This window comes from Lepisosteus oculatus, chromosome 9 (genome assembly GCF_040954835.1).
Source record: "Lepisosteus oculatus isolate fLepOcu1 chromosome 9, fLepOcu1.hap2, whole genome shotgun sequence".
Classification (NCBI taxonomy): domain Eukaryota; kingdom Metazoa; phylum Chordata; class Actinopteri; order Semionotiformes; family Lepisosteidae; genus Lepisosteus; species Lepisosteus oculatus.
The window spans coordinates 32,175,524-32,195,707 of NC_090704.1; the positions used below are offsets into that span (position 1 = coordinate 32,175,524).

At 36.0% G+C, this 20,184-nt stretch overlaps 1 protein-coding gene across 11 annotated transcripts in view; it reads right to left on the bottom strand.

Moving 5' to 3' along the window:
• cacna1g (calcium channel, voltage-dependent, T type, alpha 1G subunit) overlaps positions 1-20,184 on the bottom strand; it is a 345,750-nt gene that overhangs the window by 129,350 nt on the left and 196,216 nt on the right. For all 11 annotated transcript variants that reach the window (XM_015356347.2, XM_015356344.2, XM_015356346.2 and 8 more), the window contains exons 10-11: positions 19,609-19,976; positions 708-859 (exon numbers count right to left, since the gene is read on the bottom strand). In XM_015356347.2, the coding sequence (XP_015211833.1) occupies positions 708-859; positions 19,609-19,976 (520 nt within the window). The remainder of the gene's footprint in view (positions 1-707; positions 860-19,608; positions 19,977-20,184) is intronic.

Here is a 20,184-nt window from a genome sequence, read left to right on the forward strand (position 1 = left end):
CAGAGGTGATTTGGGTGGCCACAGCATCATTTCTGAGCTGTGGTTAGCTCAGTCTGTCAGGTCATATCTTATCTTTAACCAGATTTGCTCAAAGAGATAATAAAACAGACAACACCATAGGTTTAATGTAAAGCTACAGTACTCAGAGATCAAACAACTTCCCCACAGTACATCTCTATTAGAGCACTTATCTTTTTAGATTGGCCTGTATGTATGAAAAGAAAGTTTAATATCAAGTAGAACAAAATATGGATATGTGAAAAGCTCTTTCAATTAAGTATTTATTTTTAGTCTTCCAATAAATGCATAAACATTTCTTACAGGAGGATGTAAATTGCACTACAGTCCCAGCAATAAAGCCCCTGTATCTATAACCCATTCAGCCGGGGGTGCTTAGTTATACAATTGATAACTGTCTTGTATGGTATGTGCAGTTATAGCTTTTTTCTTCTCAGCTTATTTACCATATTAACTAATTGTTTAAACAAAAATAAATCCCATTTCACTTTTAATCTGATTTGCAGGAGATTACATTTTAAAATATAACTGCATATTAATTGTCTTTTGTTTGTACTGTACCTCTGTGAAGTAAATTATACTGTATATGTAATGAAGTTGGTCAAATCAATCAGCTAAAAAGCCAATAAGAATTATTTCTTTGGTTTATAAAATGGACTCTAGGAAATGTTGCTCATGTGTAAACTCACCTGATGACCACAATAATGCCATCAAAGATGTTGTAGGGGTTCTTAATGTAACCAAAGGGTCCGTAGACAAGTACTTTGAGGAGCATCTCAAGAGCAAAAAGACTAGTGAAGACAATGTTGCTGATCTCCAAAGCATTGGTCAATTCATCCGGCTGGGAAAGAAAGAGAAAACACAAGAAATGGATGGTAGAAGATGAGAGTAGGGATAGCCGAAAAAGATGTCTATTTAGAGTGTAGCAAAATATATAATTCACAGGTGTTTACACCTCCTGTTGCCTGCATAACTACGGTGTATTTTTTAAAGTAATTATGAAATATTGTACTTTATATGCTTGAATACACTATTGCAACATTATTGCATAAGAACATGAATGGTGGACATAAAGAAGAGGAGACAATTCAGCCCCCATCCATTTTGTTTGGCTTGAATTTTTTGAAAGGCAAATCTAAAGGAATTACAAGGACATTAACAATATATGTGGAATGATGAGCATGATAAACGGGGGGAAAAAATCCAGTAATGATATTATAACAAATCAGTGCTGAAAACTGTCCATGTGACTGATTCATATAAACCATTAAGGTCAGATAAATCCTAAATCAGATCTACATAAAAAAATAGTGCAAAAGGCCTATATGATGATTTGATTGACATGAACACCCCTTGCACAGCAAATTTGAGTTCCTTCCATCAGGGCGTCCATTTACTGCAGATGACTTAGTTTTAAGGGCAGAAGAACTAAGTTATTCCTTATTCCCACAGCTATTAACCTGCTTAATATGGACAATGTAATATTTATTTTATCATTGATTGCAGGTTTACCATTATGTTTATACTGTTTTTTTTATCGTACTGTACATGTACAGTATGTTTCTTATTTGTCGATAAGTTCATGTAGTGTTAAACATATTGTGTACTGTATATTGTGTTATATATTTTACAATTGTTATATTGGTGTTATACTGTATATGTGTAATATCTTTTGCACAATATTTTCAATACCCATATCTTCTCCCTGTGTATTCCTGTGGTTGATTTCATGTGTTATTCTAATCTCTAAGCTTCACTGTGTTATCACCACTATCAGTACTACGCGGTAATATACTGTACAGTATTTGACCATGGTAAATGTTAATGAGACACTTCTTTCTACCAGTTATGAATGATGCAAAAAAACATTGTACCGTTTTCAAGTAAAATTTTCTTTGAAACAAACTTTTTCTTAAACCTAACATCAAAACGGAAAACAACTTCCACTCAAAGGTCTCCAGTCTCTAAATGACCTCTGACTGTCACTTAATGAAAGCAGCCACAGCAGGAAAGCTAAAGAACCTGCTTAGGCTTTTATTTTTAGCCTTTCTGATACAGTGAAATGGCTGTTGTCATCTAGAAACTCAACATACAGTACAGTACAGTCCTGCCCAGCTATCTGTGGTAACGCAGCACTTAATTTGCATTTTTTAGAAACAATATCTGACTTCATTTTTAATTTCTGGTCCAATACATCTACTGCATATTTTGTACATCAAAACAGAGAGAGACCGACTTAGTAACCATAGCCCGGCAATAGAAACTGAGCACCAGAGGCAGATCTGGCTGCCCAGATAGGACAAGCTGTGCCCCACTGCCAGCAGAGAAAAGCAGAGACAGAGATGCACTTTCTGCTGCACTGCTAGAAATACTCTGGGATCAGACAAACATTCTTGCCTAAAATCACAAATCAAATCCCAGAGGTTCTACACCTGCCAGAGCCATAACATCGTCCAGTCCTACTGGGGGAGGGGGGAGGAATCTCAGTAGAGCTGGCAGCCCAATATGTGATCTCCTGTCACAGACAAGAGAAACAGAGAGTGAGCCTGTCTCACAACAGAGTTTTATGTGATGTATATAAATGTACAATGATTTATACTGTAAATGTCTGTAAATGTTATGTTATTGTATGTGCTTTGCCAACACTGTAATTCATTGGTGATGCCAATAAAGCTCTTTGAATTTGAATTTGATAGATTAAGACACTTGGCTTTCATTTGAGAAGAATGAAAAGTTGCTTTTAGCAGAATGTTCTTGAAATAGATAAACAGAGATAAGCCGAAGGGAATCTTTAGGGAAGAGAACATGATGCTGTCTCTGCTCTTATCGTAGCTCTGGAACTAGCTGACACAATGTTAAATAGAAATCCTTTTATTATTTTTATTTCAGCACTGCTATGAACTGAGAGGTTTCTGGTTTTCAACTCATAAAGCACTGCATTAAGTTCAACAGAACGATTGCTTAATTGTGCAACTTAGTAATGTACATAGCAGACAGTACTTTTAAACCAGAAACACACAAACGTGAATAGATCTTCCTACATTTCTTTAATTATTTTGTTTAGAAAATTACATTTGTGGGGAATTAGTACTGCAAAAAGCATTGACATTACATATTTACACATATGAACATGCCTTGTAAATTTTGAAGAGAATTTTATTTTACATAACAGATTAAAACATTGACTATTTGTGAACATGTAAACCAAAAATCAACATCTACAGTGCAACATTAAATACTCTACTATTTGCTTACTACCAGACTGACTGCACTGATGTGTTTTTTGCACTCTGCTTGCATTGAGGTTTGTTTAGGCTGAATCTAACTTTGTTGCTGCCATGGTTGTATGTTTAAGTTGGTGTTTCTTTGATGTCTTTGCATTGGAGCATACATGCAAATGTAAGCATTTCGTTGCACTTGTGCATATAACAAATAAACTGAACTCTTAATTCTGAACTTAAAATATGATATGCTATACAGTATGATAGTTGACTTGATAACTATTAAAGGCCTTAACTGGACTAGACTCTGCTGCACACAAACAAGCTCCATCCCTTATATGGAATCTTTGATGGCATTAGTAGTTAAAAAGGAAATCTTCAGAGCTGTCAATCAACATCTGGCTTCACAATGCAGAGCTGCATGGATGCCACAGCAGGAGGTGCTGGCTGATTGGTAAACAGCTGTGTGAAACACTTGTGTAAGGTGGTCAATCAGTGAACTCAGGAGCTCTTTTCCTTTTTTTCTCATCAGCCCACTTTCTTTTACAATAGGCCAATGGATTTCAATTAAACGCCTAAGTAATATATTCACTCCTGATCATATGGAGATGTGTCTAAAATAATTCATATTTTAAGATATTATTCTGGACTTGTTTTACGATAATGACAAAATAATCCACCCACAAATTTTCCTTTTCAACATTTCATTGAGAGTTTTCCGTAGCAGGAATCCCCATCCCCCTTCCTAGATAGCTTCAATCCAGATAATTTTAGATATGGTAATTAAATGAATTTCTAAAGACCTGATGTAATTGAATTTTTAATTTAGAGATCATTTAAAAATCGTAATACTCTTCTGCAATCAAGGATCACAGTTCCGTTAATTAACTAAACCAACTGATACTTGCTCATTTTTCTTTTACGTTTAATTGCTTAATAGTGTAGAAGTGTTCTTAATCATTCACAAGTCTGGTGATTTAGGCCTATAGACTGAATTGTGGCTATCCCGGAGCATGGTTGGAGACTCCCGCCCTATAGTTTAGCACACTTGTATGTTTTGCTTCAACCCAAGATTCCTACACATACTGCACAAATGGTTAAGAATGTGAGGCCATTTAATCTATTGTGAGGCCATGCGGTAGTTTGTAGCTGTTCATCCAAGAATTTCATTGAACCATTGCTTAAAAGAAGCCTACAGTGGGTATCAGCTTCAATAACATACAGTAGATCACCCACTCTTTGAGTAAAGAACTGCCCTCTGTGTTCTTGTTTAAATGTTCTCCCATGTGCCTTCTTTTTTGTGTTTCAATGCTCATTCGGAATAAATCTGATGGATTGATTTTGGAAATGCCTTTGAGGATTGTAAATATTTGAATCATATCCCATTTTAGACTTTACTGTCCAAGACTGTAAAGTTGTAGTTCCTTCCATTTTAATCAGTGAAACAAATTCATGTAAGTCGTGGAATATACAGTATCTGGTTGTTCTTACATAGACTTATTCCAAAGCCTCAATATATTTTCTAAATTGTGGTGATCAAAATTGTACTCAATTTTGATCACCACAATTTAGAAATTATATAGTACAATATTCTAAATAAGGTCTTATTTAGGTCTTACATGCACATCATTTTAACACAACATAACATTCCTCATGTCAAATTCTGTGCTTTTATTAATAAAATATTTGTCCTATTAGATGCAATTCAGGTGTCTCAAACATTTGCTATGGCTTGCCATATTTAATTTAAATGTAATACAAGCAAGCTATAAATACGATAGATAACTCAATTACCAGGTGCATTTTTGGTGTTTATAACAAAATACATCACTGTAAGCAGTAGACTTTGCATCTTCACTGGATGATAATTCAGAAAAACTTACTCATTACCATCTGAGTATAGGTTTCTTAGCATTGTTAACAATAATTATTTAAAATAGTATAGGTGATTATTATACACAACACACATTTCTGTTCTTTTTGAAAAGTTTGTCATGGCATCTCATTCAATTACTGGCAAAATAAATGAGGAACTATTGAGAGAACATCCCCTCTTTGGTATATGAACTCTTAATTTATACAATCTTTTGCTACAGTGAATCACATTTTAATACCTGTCTTTTTTATACAAAGCCATATTGTGCTACAATGAATGTGCTTCCAAACTGGATGGAACAATAAGAAAATGGATGGATGAAGGTGCTTTCCTTTGAGATTGCTCCAGATTATATATTTTTTTAATTGAACATTCCTTGTTTTTAACATCATGTTGACAAAAAGGTTTTGTTTGCTTTAAGGTGCTACAAAGCGAAGAAAATTAGGACAGTATTTCCCCTTGCAGTAAGATTTTAAGTAAGAGAAGGGACAGAAGGGATTGAAAATGTTGAGCTTTTGAAAGACATTTGCAATCTTGTTACTTCAACAGACTAATTAGCAATTATTATTTAACAATTCATAATGTTTAAGATTACTGTCTTTATATCTTAAGATATTAACTAAGAGAGATACTGGGTGATTTTATTTAGGAAAAAAAAGATATACCCTTAAAGTAATAAGAATTTAATTTAAATTATGCAAATTTCCATAGCAACTTTCTCCAAAGGGACATTGGAAACAGGTGTGATGCCACACGGGGTAGGATCACAACAGGGCATTAACACAAGCTTTAAGGATCAGACTGTGGTCCTTATTTACCACATGGTGAGTACACCAACCACCATTAAAAAAACAACAAACTAAAGAAAAACCTAGCCCTTTTGCAAGCTGTTGGTCACTATATAAAGTTGGGGGAAAGTATTTTTACCATTAAAATAAACACTGAAGATTTTTATTTTTAAATTGAAATATATTTCATAGGCATCATTCAAATTACAAATTAAATTGGAAATTCAATACCGGTCATTGTTCTTTCATAAAATGTAAGATTTCAGCACATGCAATAAGCAAAATACATTTTTTCTTATTATGCACCACTGACACTGTTACTCATAAGCAGTGAATTTTGGCAATTTTCAGAAAGACCATAACTAGAACAGACACACAAGCGCCAGCACACAACACCACTGCTGGCTTTTTGTTAGGCTTCATTTGCTTAATAAAGGGACCTATGTGTATTCAAAATCTGCTTTTCTCTCTAATCTTTAATTTTCATTAACTTATTTTCATCATTAAGATACGTCTCATTTACATCTATCCATGCTCTTTCAGAAGACAGCAACCCCTTTCAAGTCCTCTCAGACTCCCAAGCAGAGGACCTCTTAGAAAAATTAACAGACACCCTGGGCTGAGATTCACAGTTCAAGAGCTCTTATCTCCCTGGTTGCCTTCTGATTATTGATTGCTGTTAGGAAACAAAAATGCAGAGTTGCAATGAGCCGTCTCTTCTGGCTTAAGGAAGCCAACAATTCTGTTCAACAACTAGGAAGGTGACCCTTAACTGAAAGAAGGAGATTTGGTTTTATATTTTCTTTATGTTTAAAGTGACTCTAATAAAGATTTAATATAATTTAATAAATACACAATCCTCATGATTATTCTAATACTGCATTTTGAACCTTCCTTTTGCTTCTGTTTTCCTAAAATGTAAAAGGGCTACTCTAATGCACTATAATGGACCAGTTCCTCTTATTATACTTGATTACTAATTCACTATGTGACATTAGTGCACACTAGTAGAAGTTTTTCTGTCTTAATTGTCGCCATGAGATGCTGCTTGTCAGCTGTTCAGTAGTCCTTCCTTCTGTTCTGTGCTAAATGTCAGGTGGTTTCCTTTTTTCCTGCCAGGTTTGTCACACTAAAGACCACTTTGTATGACACATTGCTGGCTCATATCTGAGCCATAGGAGAAATTTTATTGATGGGCCAGAGCTGGCAACCACTGGACCTGAACCTAAAGGAAGAGATCAGCTGGAGTTATTTTCTCTCTTGTGTCAAGGTAACCCAAAAGCATTGGGCTACTTTTGACTATTGGCAGGACACAGACAACAGAGATGTGGCTCTAGCTGCAGGAAGGAGTTGATGGCATTCAGTCTACATACATTCTGACATGAAAAAGTGCTGTGTCTTGGCAAGCAGAGGATTCTCTGGCTAACTCCAAGGTTTGGAACATGTGATTTGAAAATTGATTTAGCAAATTTAGCATGCTTCCAATATGCGTGTCTCTGTTGCATTTCTGCTGCATATTGTTTTGGTACATATTACTTAATATGTTGCACTTTCTTCACCGTATTTGTTATTCCTGCATTTATTATTAATATATTTAATTAACTTTACTGTATGTTTAGCAAATACAGTTTTTAAAACAAATGTTAATAATAATAATAAAAACTGTCAGGTTTTCATTCCATCTACTGTAAGTTTAATTCTTAGACATGATTATCTTTAGTTATATATAAAACGCAACAATAAAAGACAACTTCCAACATACTAAGGGAATGTAAACAATTAAATACCTCAAATTAAATTAAGATTTATTTAATTTGAAGAATCTCTCATTCAGAGTGCAGCTGGTATAGAGACTGGCATTTTTAGGCATCCCTATGATGCAGACTGGGAAGTCCTGGTCTACAATGTCAAGTGGATTTAATAGCATAACTTTAAGCCTACTGTAAAGCGATCCGTCGACAATGTGCTCCTGCAGACTTGGTTAGCATCACTCTTAATATTTATCCATTTTTAAATACATATTTTCATTAATATTTGGGGTTAGGATTGACTGAAAATGCATTAGGAAAAGAACATGTAAATAATCAAAAGTAAAAGGAATTGAATCCATCAACATACTGGTACATACTGTACTGATACTTAACTGGTAATTGAAGGATCCTCTTTTAGGATATTTCACATTGCTGACCATTTGTCATCTGGCCCGACCACTGTAAACATCCTAGTAACTGACACTGCACCATGCTAAGAGCCTGCAGCAGCTAATGGCAGTCAGTACAGCACACTGTACAGGTGAAGTCTACAGGGTACTGTATATCCCATGGCTGCTTGCTTTCTATTACCTTTCCTGTTAAGTCATAGAGCTCTTTACTATGTGCTTGATATTTAAAAAGAGTGTTTATAGCACTTTAGTATTATGCTGTACTCTTTTTTATGACTTCTGAGTAAGATGGAATAGCTCCAAAGCTGATGACTAATTTGGCAAACATTAGAAAATATATTGGAGGCAATAAGAGTACAATAATACATTTTCTTTTCCTTTTTTCTGATACATACAGTACATTCAGATCATGGTAGAATTGAATTAATGTTGAGGAAGCATCAGTTTTGTGGTTTACCAGTTTTGTGTTTTCTAAAAGATGATCAAATAATATCCATACTCAAAACTAAGCTGTCTAATTTACCTTTCATAACCAAATATGCTGAAAAGACATTAATTCACTATCTGTTTAAAGGTATTAGATTCCTATTTTATCCATGTATAGATAAATCTTTTACTTCCTATATACAGTACAATAATAACTGATGTCCCAATCCATTACCAACTATGTCAGTTATGGGCTTTATTGATCCCCAACACATGAGTCCATTGGGTAGTGGAGTGGTCATGTGCAATGAGATTGACAGTTCATCCTTATACACCAGTGTCAAAAGGGATTTTGGAAAGGTCAACACTGTATGTCTCGATAATAAAATTAGGTAATAAATAAGTCCGCTGTTTTGCAAATCCACATATAGTATATTATATACAGACACAATAAAAAGAAAAAGGTTCAGGCTAAGGCTAAGAATAGAGAGACATACATATATTGTGCACAGTTTTCCATAACAGCATACAAACTTTTATATTTTTTGTAATTTAATTACCCAAATTATAAAAATTAAAAAAAAGTTTTTAATGACTCTGGTTTGGGAGAAAAACCTCCAGAATCCCTGAACTTTGATATTAAAACTGTCACCCTAGGTGGGTAGGTTTCCAATATAATGCATTTCCTAGATAAATGTCCATAATCTGATACAGACATATCCAAATTACTTGCAATGTGAGCTGAAGTATGATAGTAGGCCTTCAAGAGAGAAAACTCTGGAAAAGGGGCCATCCATAAATAGTCCCATCTATAAAAAAGCAAAAGCTTCCATCAGACAGACTTACAGATGAAACCCCACGGCCAAGTCCCAGCCCAATCTCTCCTGACAACAGCACCTAACACAACACAGACCCAGAGGCCACCACTGTTCATACAATACTCGCAGCAGCAACAAACATCAGGACCGGCTGCTCTGTAGTTTAGAATAGTGAAACATTTGCGGTATGTTGAACTCTGTATAAGTATAACCTTATTCTTGTCACATTTTTGGCAACTTTACAAATATTTATATCAATGCCTGTAAAAGGTAAAGCTCTTAGGATGAAGAACACTTTCCAGAGCTTAGACTAGTGGGCTCCCTGGCTCCTGTTCTTCTCCCCTTCTAGAACACTGTGCCAGTGCTAGGGACAGATGCCAAGAGCCTGTTGCCTAGAATGTATTAAGCCCAACAAGGCAAATTGTCTCCATAGAGTGCATTGGCAAACTGCATGACCAGATGCTGTACCATGAGATGTTATAAACAGAGTCACCATTTGTGTTACTACAACAAGGCGTTGCACCTTGATGCAATGCCTTTTCATAGATTATTTAACATACTCTTCTTGAACAAATACAAGAAGTACAAATAGCCATAATTTCAAATACATCAATATCATGTTTTACTACAAAAAAGAGTGACACCATGCCTTCCTACTGTAAAAGCAATAATAATATATTCTCAAAAGCAGTTCTATAAGTAAGAATCATACAGTCCTCGACTGTTTAATTAAATTATTTCATACATTAACCAATAGCAGCTGATATGGCTCTCAGACATTATAGAAGTGGTATTTTCTGCACAACATTCCCTTGTACATTTAATCAAATACTATTGGAAATGATACATTTCCTTCATGTTTAATTTCTTTCTATAAAACAAGGTGTTAGCCTTAATATGCTACTTTACCTTGGGTCATCAACAGCCTTGTAATACAGCACAGTGTATTGATGACAGAAAATGAGATAAACCAAGCACTGAAATAAAGCAGGGAAATATTTCTAAACATATCAAAATCAAATTAAAAAAGAGCTAAGCCACAAGAAGATGTTTTCCTTTTTGATGGTAACGTGTAAGCATATTTTGATGCATAATAAAACTTTTAAAAAATACTATGTTCTGTGTCTGGGTTAAAAGAATGTAAGGGAATACACTATTTAGTGATAATGAAGAAATGGATGGATAAATGGATTCACACTGTTTTGGAGAGACAACAATGAAGAGCACACAAAGAAGGCAGTTATATACAGTAGAAGCTCAAGTAATAAAACTAGAATCAAGAGTCTTTTATTTCATGTTGGTCAGACTCATTAAAGAAAATCCAGAGGAATAGTGTTGGGAGTATGTTATGGACCCCTAAATGCAGATGTTGATTATAACTTAACACTATATAATAAAATTAGGATTTCACGTGAAAAAAATGTTTTTATAGCAGGCTTCAGCTTTTCCTTAAATAGACTTAAAAAGATCTTGTCTTTTAAAACAATTAATAAAAGAGTGAGACAAACAGAGGGAACAGAACCAATAAGGAACTGTGATCATAACATGGTGTTTTGGTTACCGTATTTACCTGAATATAAGCAGCAGTTTCCCCCAAATTTCAGGGGGTACAATTGGTCACCTTATATTCAAATACAAGTAAAAAATTCAGATGTTGTCCTGGTTGTTGATATACAATATTTATCACCAGAGTGCTGAACAGTTTTAATCAGTTTTTTACAGTCATTGTGCTTTGTCTAGCATGTTGTTGTGAGCAATAGGAAAAACATTTATATTCATTTTTAAAATGGACAAGAGGTGATCCTGTGTACCAAACAGCATGGGAATCACCAGGCTTCACAATGACATCATCTAGGCTTCACAATTAATTCTGGGTAGCTTAACTGTTAATGAACAACTACTAAATCAAAAGGTAAATTTAAAAAACTTTGCTGAAATCTCACCAGCACTCTTTGGTCTCCAAAGACAAACAGCCTTCCTAGCCCCATCCTTTTATACTTTAGGTTAATCCTTAATTGACACTGACTTTGCTCAACATGCTGCACATGGGTTCTATGAGCCCATGGATCCACCCCATCTAGATGCAGAAAATTGCAATCCAAGCTTATAAAATTAAATACATCAGTTCTTTCCCCTATGTAGGATCCTAAACCATTAATAGATCCCCTCCACAGTATTACTCCATATTTTGTCACAATATCATGCTTCTTGCTCACTTGATTGTACAATGATTGATTGTTTTCTCATTTGGAGTTTGCTCTCACCTTAGACAGACCTTTCTGTGCAGTTCTGCCAATGACAACACACCACAGAACTCCAGGTGATTTGAAAACAAAAATAAACCCACACACCTGCCCCAACACAAACTTTCAAAGTCACCACAGTGACATCTAACTAAAGGTACCCAGTTCCAGTTGTCTGGTCACAACTTTTCCAGCAGCTGAATCTCCAGTTCCTAGTCCCCTGTCTTTTCTGCGAATGCATCTCTTTTACTAAACCTCTGAAGTCCAATCTACTCACATGTTGAAAACAACCAGCTTGCAGGAGTTGTCATGTTCTCCTGCCTTCTTCATCCACTCTCCTAATGAAGCTACTCCTCCAAAGAGCTCCCATGGCTTCCCTCTGCCCTGCTCTTTATGGTCATCTCTTCTTTCTTGCCCCTCCCAAAAAAATGAAACTGTAAAAAAATGACTGCGTTTTGTTTTGCATGGCACCATTCCGTGTTGGGTCTCAGAAGAGACCGAGTTTACTGTGCTTTATCCAGTAAGTACTTTCTTCCACCTCGTCAAAAGAAACCAAGGTTCAGCACTCCACCACCTCAGCACACCGCTGACGTCCAGTCCAACATTGAAGAGGCTTTCTCCACTGACTTTCCTGTGAGTCTCCCATTGATTGGTTTCTTCATACTGACCTTCTTCTCTCGATTGATCCACACCAGTTAGGGTTAGGGTTAACAGCAGCTGAGTCTGCCTTCAACCCTGATCATCTTTTTCTACATCAGCCATATCAGTCCAATATCCACTTGGAAACCCGCCTTCTTGAGTCACCATGCTGTCCATCTTCTTCCCCCAGCTCACCCCAATTTGCCCCACCATGGAACTCAACCACAACCATGGCAAGAGACATCCTCCTTCCTGCCTCTATACCCATCCTTTCTCTCTGTCTGCTCTACTGCAAACCTTATCCTGTTGATGTTCATCACCTTTTTCATCACTAGGCATCCTATCCTCCTGCATAAGAAAGAAATGTCTCATCTTCTTTTGATACATTCTTATCTTGTTAATTCCTTTAGTCTATGCACAGGAACCATTCTGGCTGCAGATACGTGCTCTACCTCAAGTGGGACAATGATCAGTTAATGTTGGGTCTGGACTCCTTTTCCACAACTTGACTGCCCCCCCTTCCATCTTATCTGCACCATCATGCCACCCAAATTGAGCCTGTTCTCCATTTTAATCAGGGTTTAATTGAATTACTTTTTTCATAGCAAACTCCATTTACCCAAGAGCAATTACCAGGATCCAACACTTTTTCTATCTAGAATGCTTTTCTGTTGCCTATGAAACATCTCCAACAGGCCATGAATACTTCATGTTACAGCTTGTAAAACTGGTTCATATTTACAGTTTTTCAGTTCCTATCTACAGTTCATCAATAATATATGGACATAAGTAGTTTTCCTTGTAGAGGTCCCTGTGAACATTGTGATCACAATTCATAAGCCCCTTTACTTCCTTTTATGCCCTCAACAGTGTTTTTTTTGTTTCATACTGTAGCAGGGAAAACAACTTAATTCTAAAATCCCACATACAGTATATACTGTAGCTCAACACTTCTGTGGTACTAAAACAAGAAGTTGACCAGGCTGAAAAGTAGCAATCTATAGCTAAAAAGACAGAAGACTGCAAGGACGTTAGTTACATTTACTGTACAGTATTTTGACTACAATACATATCACAGCGAGCAATAGTTTTATGAATGAACTTCAGTTCTTTCACTCAATGTCACTTGGTTTCAGTACTCAACAGTGCAGGTTTTTTCAAACCTTCAGATGGATTTCACATGCCCACAGATATCTTTCTGAAGCCATCTGTGAAGTGAAAAGCAAAATTCTATTTTACTTTCTGTATATTCCCTCACAAAAGGTTACATGTAGTCTGATTGACAGGCCCATCAAATCTCTTCTTATGACAATCAAATACTTTTTTATATGTTCAAAGCCTCTGAATGTTTTATGCTTTTACCATTGAACCTGTTTCTCTTTTGGATATGTTATTTTAAAAAATAGCTGTAAACCAGGTGTCTGAACAGTGCACTCCATGTGCAGATGTTTGAAAGATACAGCAGGGTCTTGGGCTGAGCATTATAATTATTTGTTTTTCCATAAAATTAATTTTCACGGAGACTTATGGGAGTAAAGTTGAAGGCATAACACAAGACTGACAAGCAGTCAGAAAGTTAAATGAGGAGCAACTGTTTCCAAACTGTGGGAGGGCAGCCAAGTCCTTTGTTGTGCCAGCAGTGCCTTGGCAAAACTAAGAAGAATGGCACACTTTAAAAGCCCCAGGGCTCTGTGGAATCCACATACTGTTCATTTAAAAAAGCAAGTGGGCTGACCTTATTTCTTCAGGGAGGCAAAGCAGACAAAGCAATTACAATTTGCTCTGGCACAGAGATGTAATGTTCTTTCAACCACGGTAGCCAGGAAAAACAAACCCCCAAAAAAAGGGTCTAGGTTCTTTAATTCCTCAAATCAAAAACACACCATTCTGCTGATTGTTTCTCTTTAAAATAGTTACTAGATAGTCTTACTTACAAAGCAATAGCGTGTCAATGAATGTTCTGTATTTTTGTGATCCAAGAAACACAATCTAATACTGGTAAAAAGCCATTAAACTAGCCAAGCCAAAGGAATGAGCTGCAAAATTAACCTTTCTCTCTCTCTGAACTCACAGATCTCAGTGTAACAGACTCTGACATGTTCGATTGCAGTCATAAATTTCTTGCAGATTTGGTTATAAGAAGAAGTCAAGAAACTAGAATTGGGTTTAACGTTTATACTGGAGACACATTATGATGTAAGATGTAATGAATACAAGACACAAGATGATGTCCTGTAGGATAAAATGAATATGCAAAATGAAGGCATTCTAGGAATTATGGCTTTTTAACCATAATTTCCAAATAAATTGTATCTGAAAATATGAAAATAATTCAACAAATTAGTTTCAAACATATGCTTCAAACAATATTGTGCAGTTTTCACAGTTGTAAGGTGTGTTATTATTTTGAAGGTACTGGGGAAAAAAGAAGGTTCACTTTTTCAGTGATTTGGATATGCAATAATTGTTGAAAAACAACAGTGTTTTTTAAGGATATTTTTAAGGAGTCCCACCTTTAAGGTTACTTTCTAAAGTATCTATGCACTTTGTAATATGAATAAGAATAGAATTCATAGAATAAAAATCAGAGAAGAGATTAACAACACCATCCATCAAGGAACAAAACTCTAACAGTTCTTTAAAGCACAACCTGCTTATTGTGACTTATGATTTACCAGTCTTATTCTAATGTGACCCTGTTCAAATCATTACAAATTGAAAGCATTAACTGCCTGCTCATGCTCAAGAAAGTAATTCAGAACTTCCACCTGAAAACTCGGGTCCTGTTTCACCTTAACTGTTCGATGCTGCGTTCATGTTACTGCAGCTGGTGCAACAATAGAGCTTTGTGCTCCTGGTAGGGCTACCCTTGGCAAATTGGTCTAAGGTGAGGGGCCGGACAAAGAGTGATCCAAACTAGACTCCCATGATGGTTTCATTAAAAACTAAGAGAACCCTGTCCACATCAGAGACACTAGAACCCACCCCTAGAGCCAGTGTGGGCTCGCCACCTGCAAGATGAAGGATGGGGGGGGTGGATATGATGCCATTCACGTGAGTGTCACAATCGTAATCCCTCCTCTTAAGGGCACTCTGGATCTTTCACATTTTAGTTTATTATGAGCACCTGCCTCCTACCCAGCCCCAGGCCCATTTCAGCGGTTAATGGAATGCCCTAAGCTGACAGGCTGGAGGACCCGAACCTTTTTAGTCTTGAACAGCAAAGATTATGGGGGGACTGTATACATTTATTAATAATTACTCAAGAACACTGTCATAGTTAACCAACTGGTCTTCTTCATCATGAACAGTGAAACATGAACCAGGAGACAGAAGAGGAAAAGAAACTTAATGATGGTAATTCAAAGTTGTAGCATATAGCATGATAATTGATGCTGATACCCTGGCCTATTTCAAGAATCAAGAATCATAAAATCCTTGAATCAATTAAATATTAACTATGAAATGGGATAGACAGGCCAAATGACCTACTCTTATTTATATTTTTTCAGTTTTAACAAATTTGTACTGTTTTCTTTTATAATATGCTTCCTTACATCAAATTCAGCATCTTCCAAAACATCTTCATGTCATGGATTAGTTAAATACCAAGTTAAATATTGTATGGCTAATAGCTGGAAAAGAGCATTTTTTCTACTGTAATTTCACCTGCTTGCGGTGTACGACTCCTGCTGTCGGTTGCATAATCCAAATGTTATGGGCCTATTTTAAGATACATGGCTGTCAGACCCACTTTAAATGATCGTAAACAGCGTACAGCAGATACTGCTGGGCTTTTTGATATTAGCGAGTACTGCAAAGTTTTTTTTTTCACCCAGTCCACACACTGTAATTAACAAGATGCAAGGGGATGGAAAAAGAAATGTGACATACTATAGATAGTGATACTATAGTGCAGCAAGCTCTAGTATTACTGCTCTATGTAAGGCATTGGTGGTGGAGAGACAGACAGCAGAAACTACACATATGGGGCCTGTGTATATAATAGACATGGAGGTGTCATGCAAGGGATAATTAATTCATCAATTCATCATGGTGCTATGTACAACACTGTGACATGGCTGTGGGTCATATTGTACAAATAAACCCTGTCCTTTCTGTGCTACTCCTTTTTCCACACATTGAGATCTTGTGACTTGACTTCAGACTCAACTTCATGTGTCTTGTTTTTACAGATGGGGCTTGTTGGTATCAACAGTATATTGCACCAAAACCAACCAACCATGTTTGTTAATGAAGTTTAGGTAATATTTGCCACTTTGGTTCCTTCATATCCTAATCTTTATTTGCTGGAGGACTTGTATTAATATGGGCAATTGCCAATTGTAACAGTGTGTTACAATCTTTTACTTTTTACTGAAAAAAAATGATTTCCTTTAAAATAACTTTGGTAAAACAGAATAAAAAATAACATTTTTCAATTGATTCTATATTAGGATATGCACACTATAATTCTATTACGCTATTAGTCTATAACACTATGTGTTAACTGAATTCTGAGTTCTCTACTAGTATCATATTGTCATGATACAGAACTCTCATTTGAAACAACAAGATGTTTGCATTTTTCTATTACAAATTAGTATATGGAAGGAAGCCCACTCTTTTGCAGAGAATGAAAAACAATTTAACATTAAAGAGCCCTTGAAACTACTGTACATTAGCCTGAAGCTTTCCAAGATGGGAGCTGTGCATGTGTGATGCAGAGCTAGAACCTTTTTTAAGGCACTACATACTTATTCAAGAGGTTGTGTAATACTTAAACATGAAAGAGTATTTCCATATAATCATAGGCCACTCTTGAAGGGCTGCAGCATCTCCAGTCTTTTACTCATAGACTTGGTGCATTGAGATACTGATAACTGCCTGCAGCTTACAATGAAATTATGACCAAGGAAACTCTTAATAAAACAGGGGAAAACAAAAAGTATGTACGTGTCAATAACAATCAGATGTTTTAGAATACATTAATATGTGGACTCAAAGATGAAAACCACCCAGCTGCTGTCATCTGAAAACCCATCTGCAAACCCTAGTAGTTTGCCAATACACAGACAATGGAATTTTTCACAAAAACCAGTGATACAACCAGAACAATCAGGATCCCTGTCATATATACTGACACTGTATGTCCTCAGTCTGTTCATTTGTCAGCCTCAATGTCACCCAACATCTTTTGCATCTTTAAGTGTCACAATATGTGATTTGCACTTTTCCCTAGGCCACTAAAAGTAGAAAAAAAATGTAATGTTCAGGCGCTTCTTCTTTCATTTCAAACTATAATAAATGTACATGACTCCAGCTAATTGTAATTTCAAGTGTGCCCCCTATGAGTGAAAATGATAATTAAACTGATTAAAATATTGATTAAATAAGAACACCCCAGATAATTACAGCTGGAGAAGCCTGAATATTAGTATTTATGTTTCATTTGATATTTGAAGCCTTTTTGGAATCCTGTCTTGTGAACAGTCCAGGCTTACAACACACCTCTAATCAACCCCATTTTTCTCCCTATATAGGGAATTTGCACACAAACATTTGCTGAGTATACCTCTTTATTCCTCAAGGTTCAGCAGGATTTGTATTATGACATACATACAGGTACCTCTAAATACTAGAACTAATCACCTTGGTTAGTACTCTAGGCTCTGAAGATGGAGTAATTGAGTTATGACAGTCCATGATCAAACAAGTCATGTTTAAACTACAGGCTCAAATTGTACTCAAATGTATTTATTTTTACTAATTAAGCTACTGTACTTGGTATCCCTCTGTTGTGTTCATTAGTACTGAACATGAATTGACCCTTTGTTGAATAATCAACAAAAGGATTGTAGATACTCAAACACAATAGCAAAGCAATAATTTATGGCTCTCTTTCTTTAAAGAGGTAACATTTTTTCTTCATATTTAGCAAAAATAGTGACATATTGTGTCTGTGATTGTAGGCAGAATAGCAGATAAAGAACTGTTTATTCAGGGAAGTGATTTCTGCTTAATTTTATGCTTTTAGGATGGCTTTATTCCAACTCAGACAAATGTTCATTTCCACTTCAAAAGATGGCCCCTGAGGTACAGAAGCGATAGGAAAAATTATAGCCCAATTATCATAGCAGCTGTTCAATAGAAAAGTGACTGCTGTATTTGTAAAAGAAAAAAAGAAAAAGCACAGCATTTTGTACAAGGACAAATACCTTCTGTGGATCAAGCCAAGGTTCTATTGATAATGTATATTATTATTCAAAAAAAGAGAAAAAAAATGATAGAATCACTAGAGTTGCATTTGAGAGTTTTTGAAAGTTTCACACACTGGCCTGCTGAGTCTGAGGCTGTATCCATACTGTGGCTCCTTCCTTCTTATGTACAGTACAACTAAAAGAAAAGACAATTCTTTGACTTACAACCTTCTGCCTGCAGTTGTGTATGCAGGGTAGATATTATTATGACTCTGAAAATCAGATGATGATGGAAATGCAAGAATGATTAACATCAAATAAGAGCCCTAAAAGAAGATGCAGTTACATATTCCTACTCTTGATACTGATTCCTGACACTGAGCCCAATCTCCTGAATTTTGTTTCTTAATCAGATCTCGTTTCTTCAGATAATTATCATATTCTAAATTTGAATTCAATTCAGAGACTGCTACCAACATTTCTAAACAAATGGTAATAGAATTTTACAGCTACTCTTATTTGAATTATGAAAGCCTTTGGTAATAGTTTGAAAAACTCTAATTAAGTGAAGTACTGTATGGATTACATTAAGATTTTAGGACTAAAGTCTTATTTCTGATTAATGTACAGTATCAACAAATATAGATTTTCCATCTTCTACTTATCTTTCATCAAAAAAGAAATAGACAATTTTCTCCATTAACAACCAAAACCATGAATCACAGACAAACATCTATAATCCTGACTGAGATTGTAGCTCTAAATTCAGTTTTTCTGTCATGAGTATACAGTAACAAATAAATTGGCCAAAATAATGGGAATCCTAACCTTGCTTCTGTAAAAAACCCAAGAATAATAGATTGTAGCAACAACATGTGTATTGTATGTATTAGATAATATTTTGAAATATTTGTAGCCCAATTTCTTACAAATGTTTTAGCAGGATCACTTTTGATTGATGTTGTAATAAGCATAAAGGTGTATAGAACTGAACCAATTCTTGCACCAGCTCCACCAATTTAAGAGATGGGGATTATTTTGCCTACAAAAGGTGGTGGGAGTCTATCACTTACTCCTCAAGCCACAAACACATTGCCACCAAAAAAGTTAATTTTTTAGTAGATGTGTCCTAATGTTATGGCCAATGACTGTAGAGTGATGCAACATTAAGACCTTAATCTACAGGGAACAGACACTTTAAGACACCTCTCGGCTCACCTGCTCGTGGAACTCGATACCCATACTCAGCGTGTTGATGAGAATGGCGAACATGATCCCCCTGCCGAAGTACTTGCTGTCCACAATTTTGCGAAAAGTCTCACACACCAGCCTCCAGAACTGCAGCACATGTCCTGCCTGTGCACCCACCTTGGAGCCTCGCCTTTTGGGCTCCCGATGGTCCCGATACTGGGCATCTTGGGTAAATTCATAGACACCCTCACTGTCTGAATCCAGGGTCTCATTATCAGTACCCTCAGACTCGTTATTTATTGATTTGATGCAATATGGACAGCTCTCAGGATCAAAGGTTAGGTTGTCCAGGTTGGTGCAGTTGCTATTTAGTTTACAGGAGCCTTTACAGGGGCCTGTGAAGAAACAGAAAAATGGTTTCACTTAGGACATTGCAGATGTCATTGCAGATGTATCAATTCAGGGGTTTATCTGCAGTTAAAATTTTAAAACGCATGACATCATTCTGGAGCCTCATCACAGGCTATTTGTGAGAGCGTCTACTGGTATTTTGCAGTTTACCACTACAATATTAACAACACATCATGAGGAAGCTACAGTACA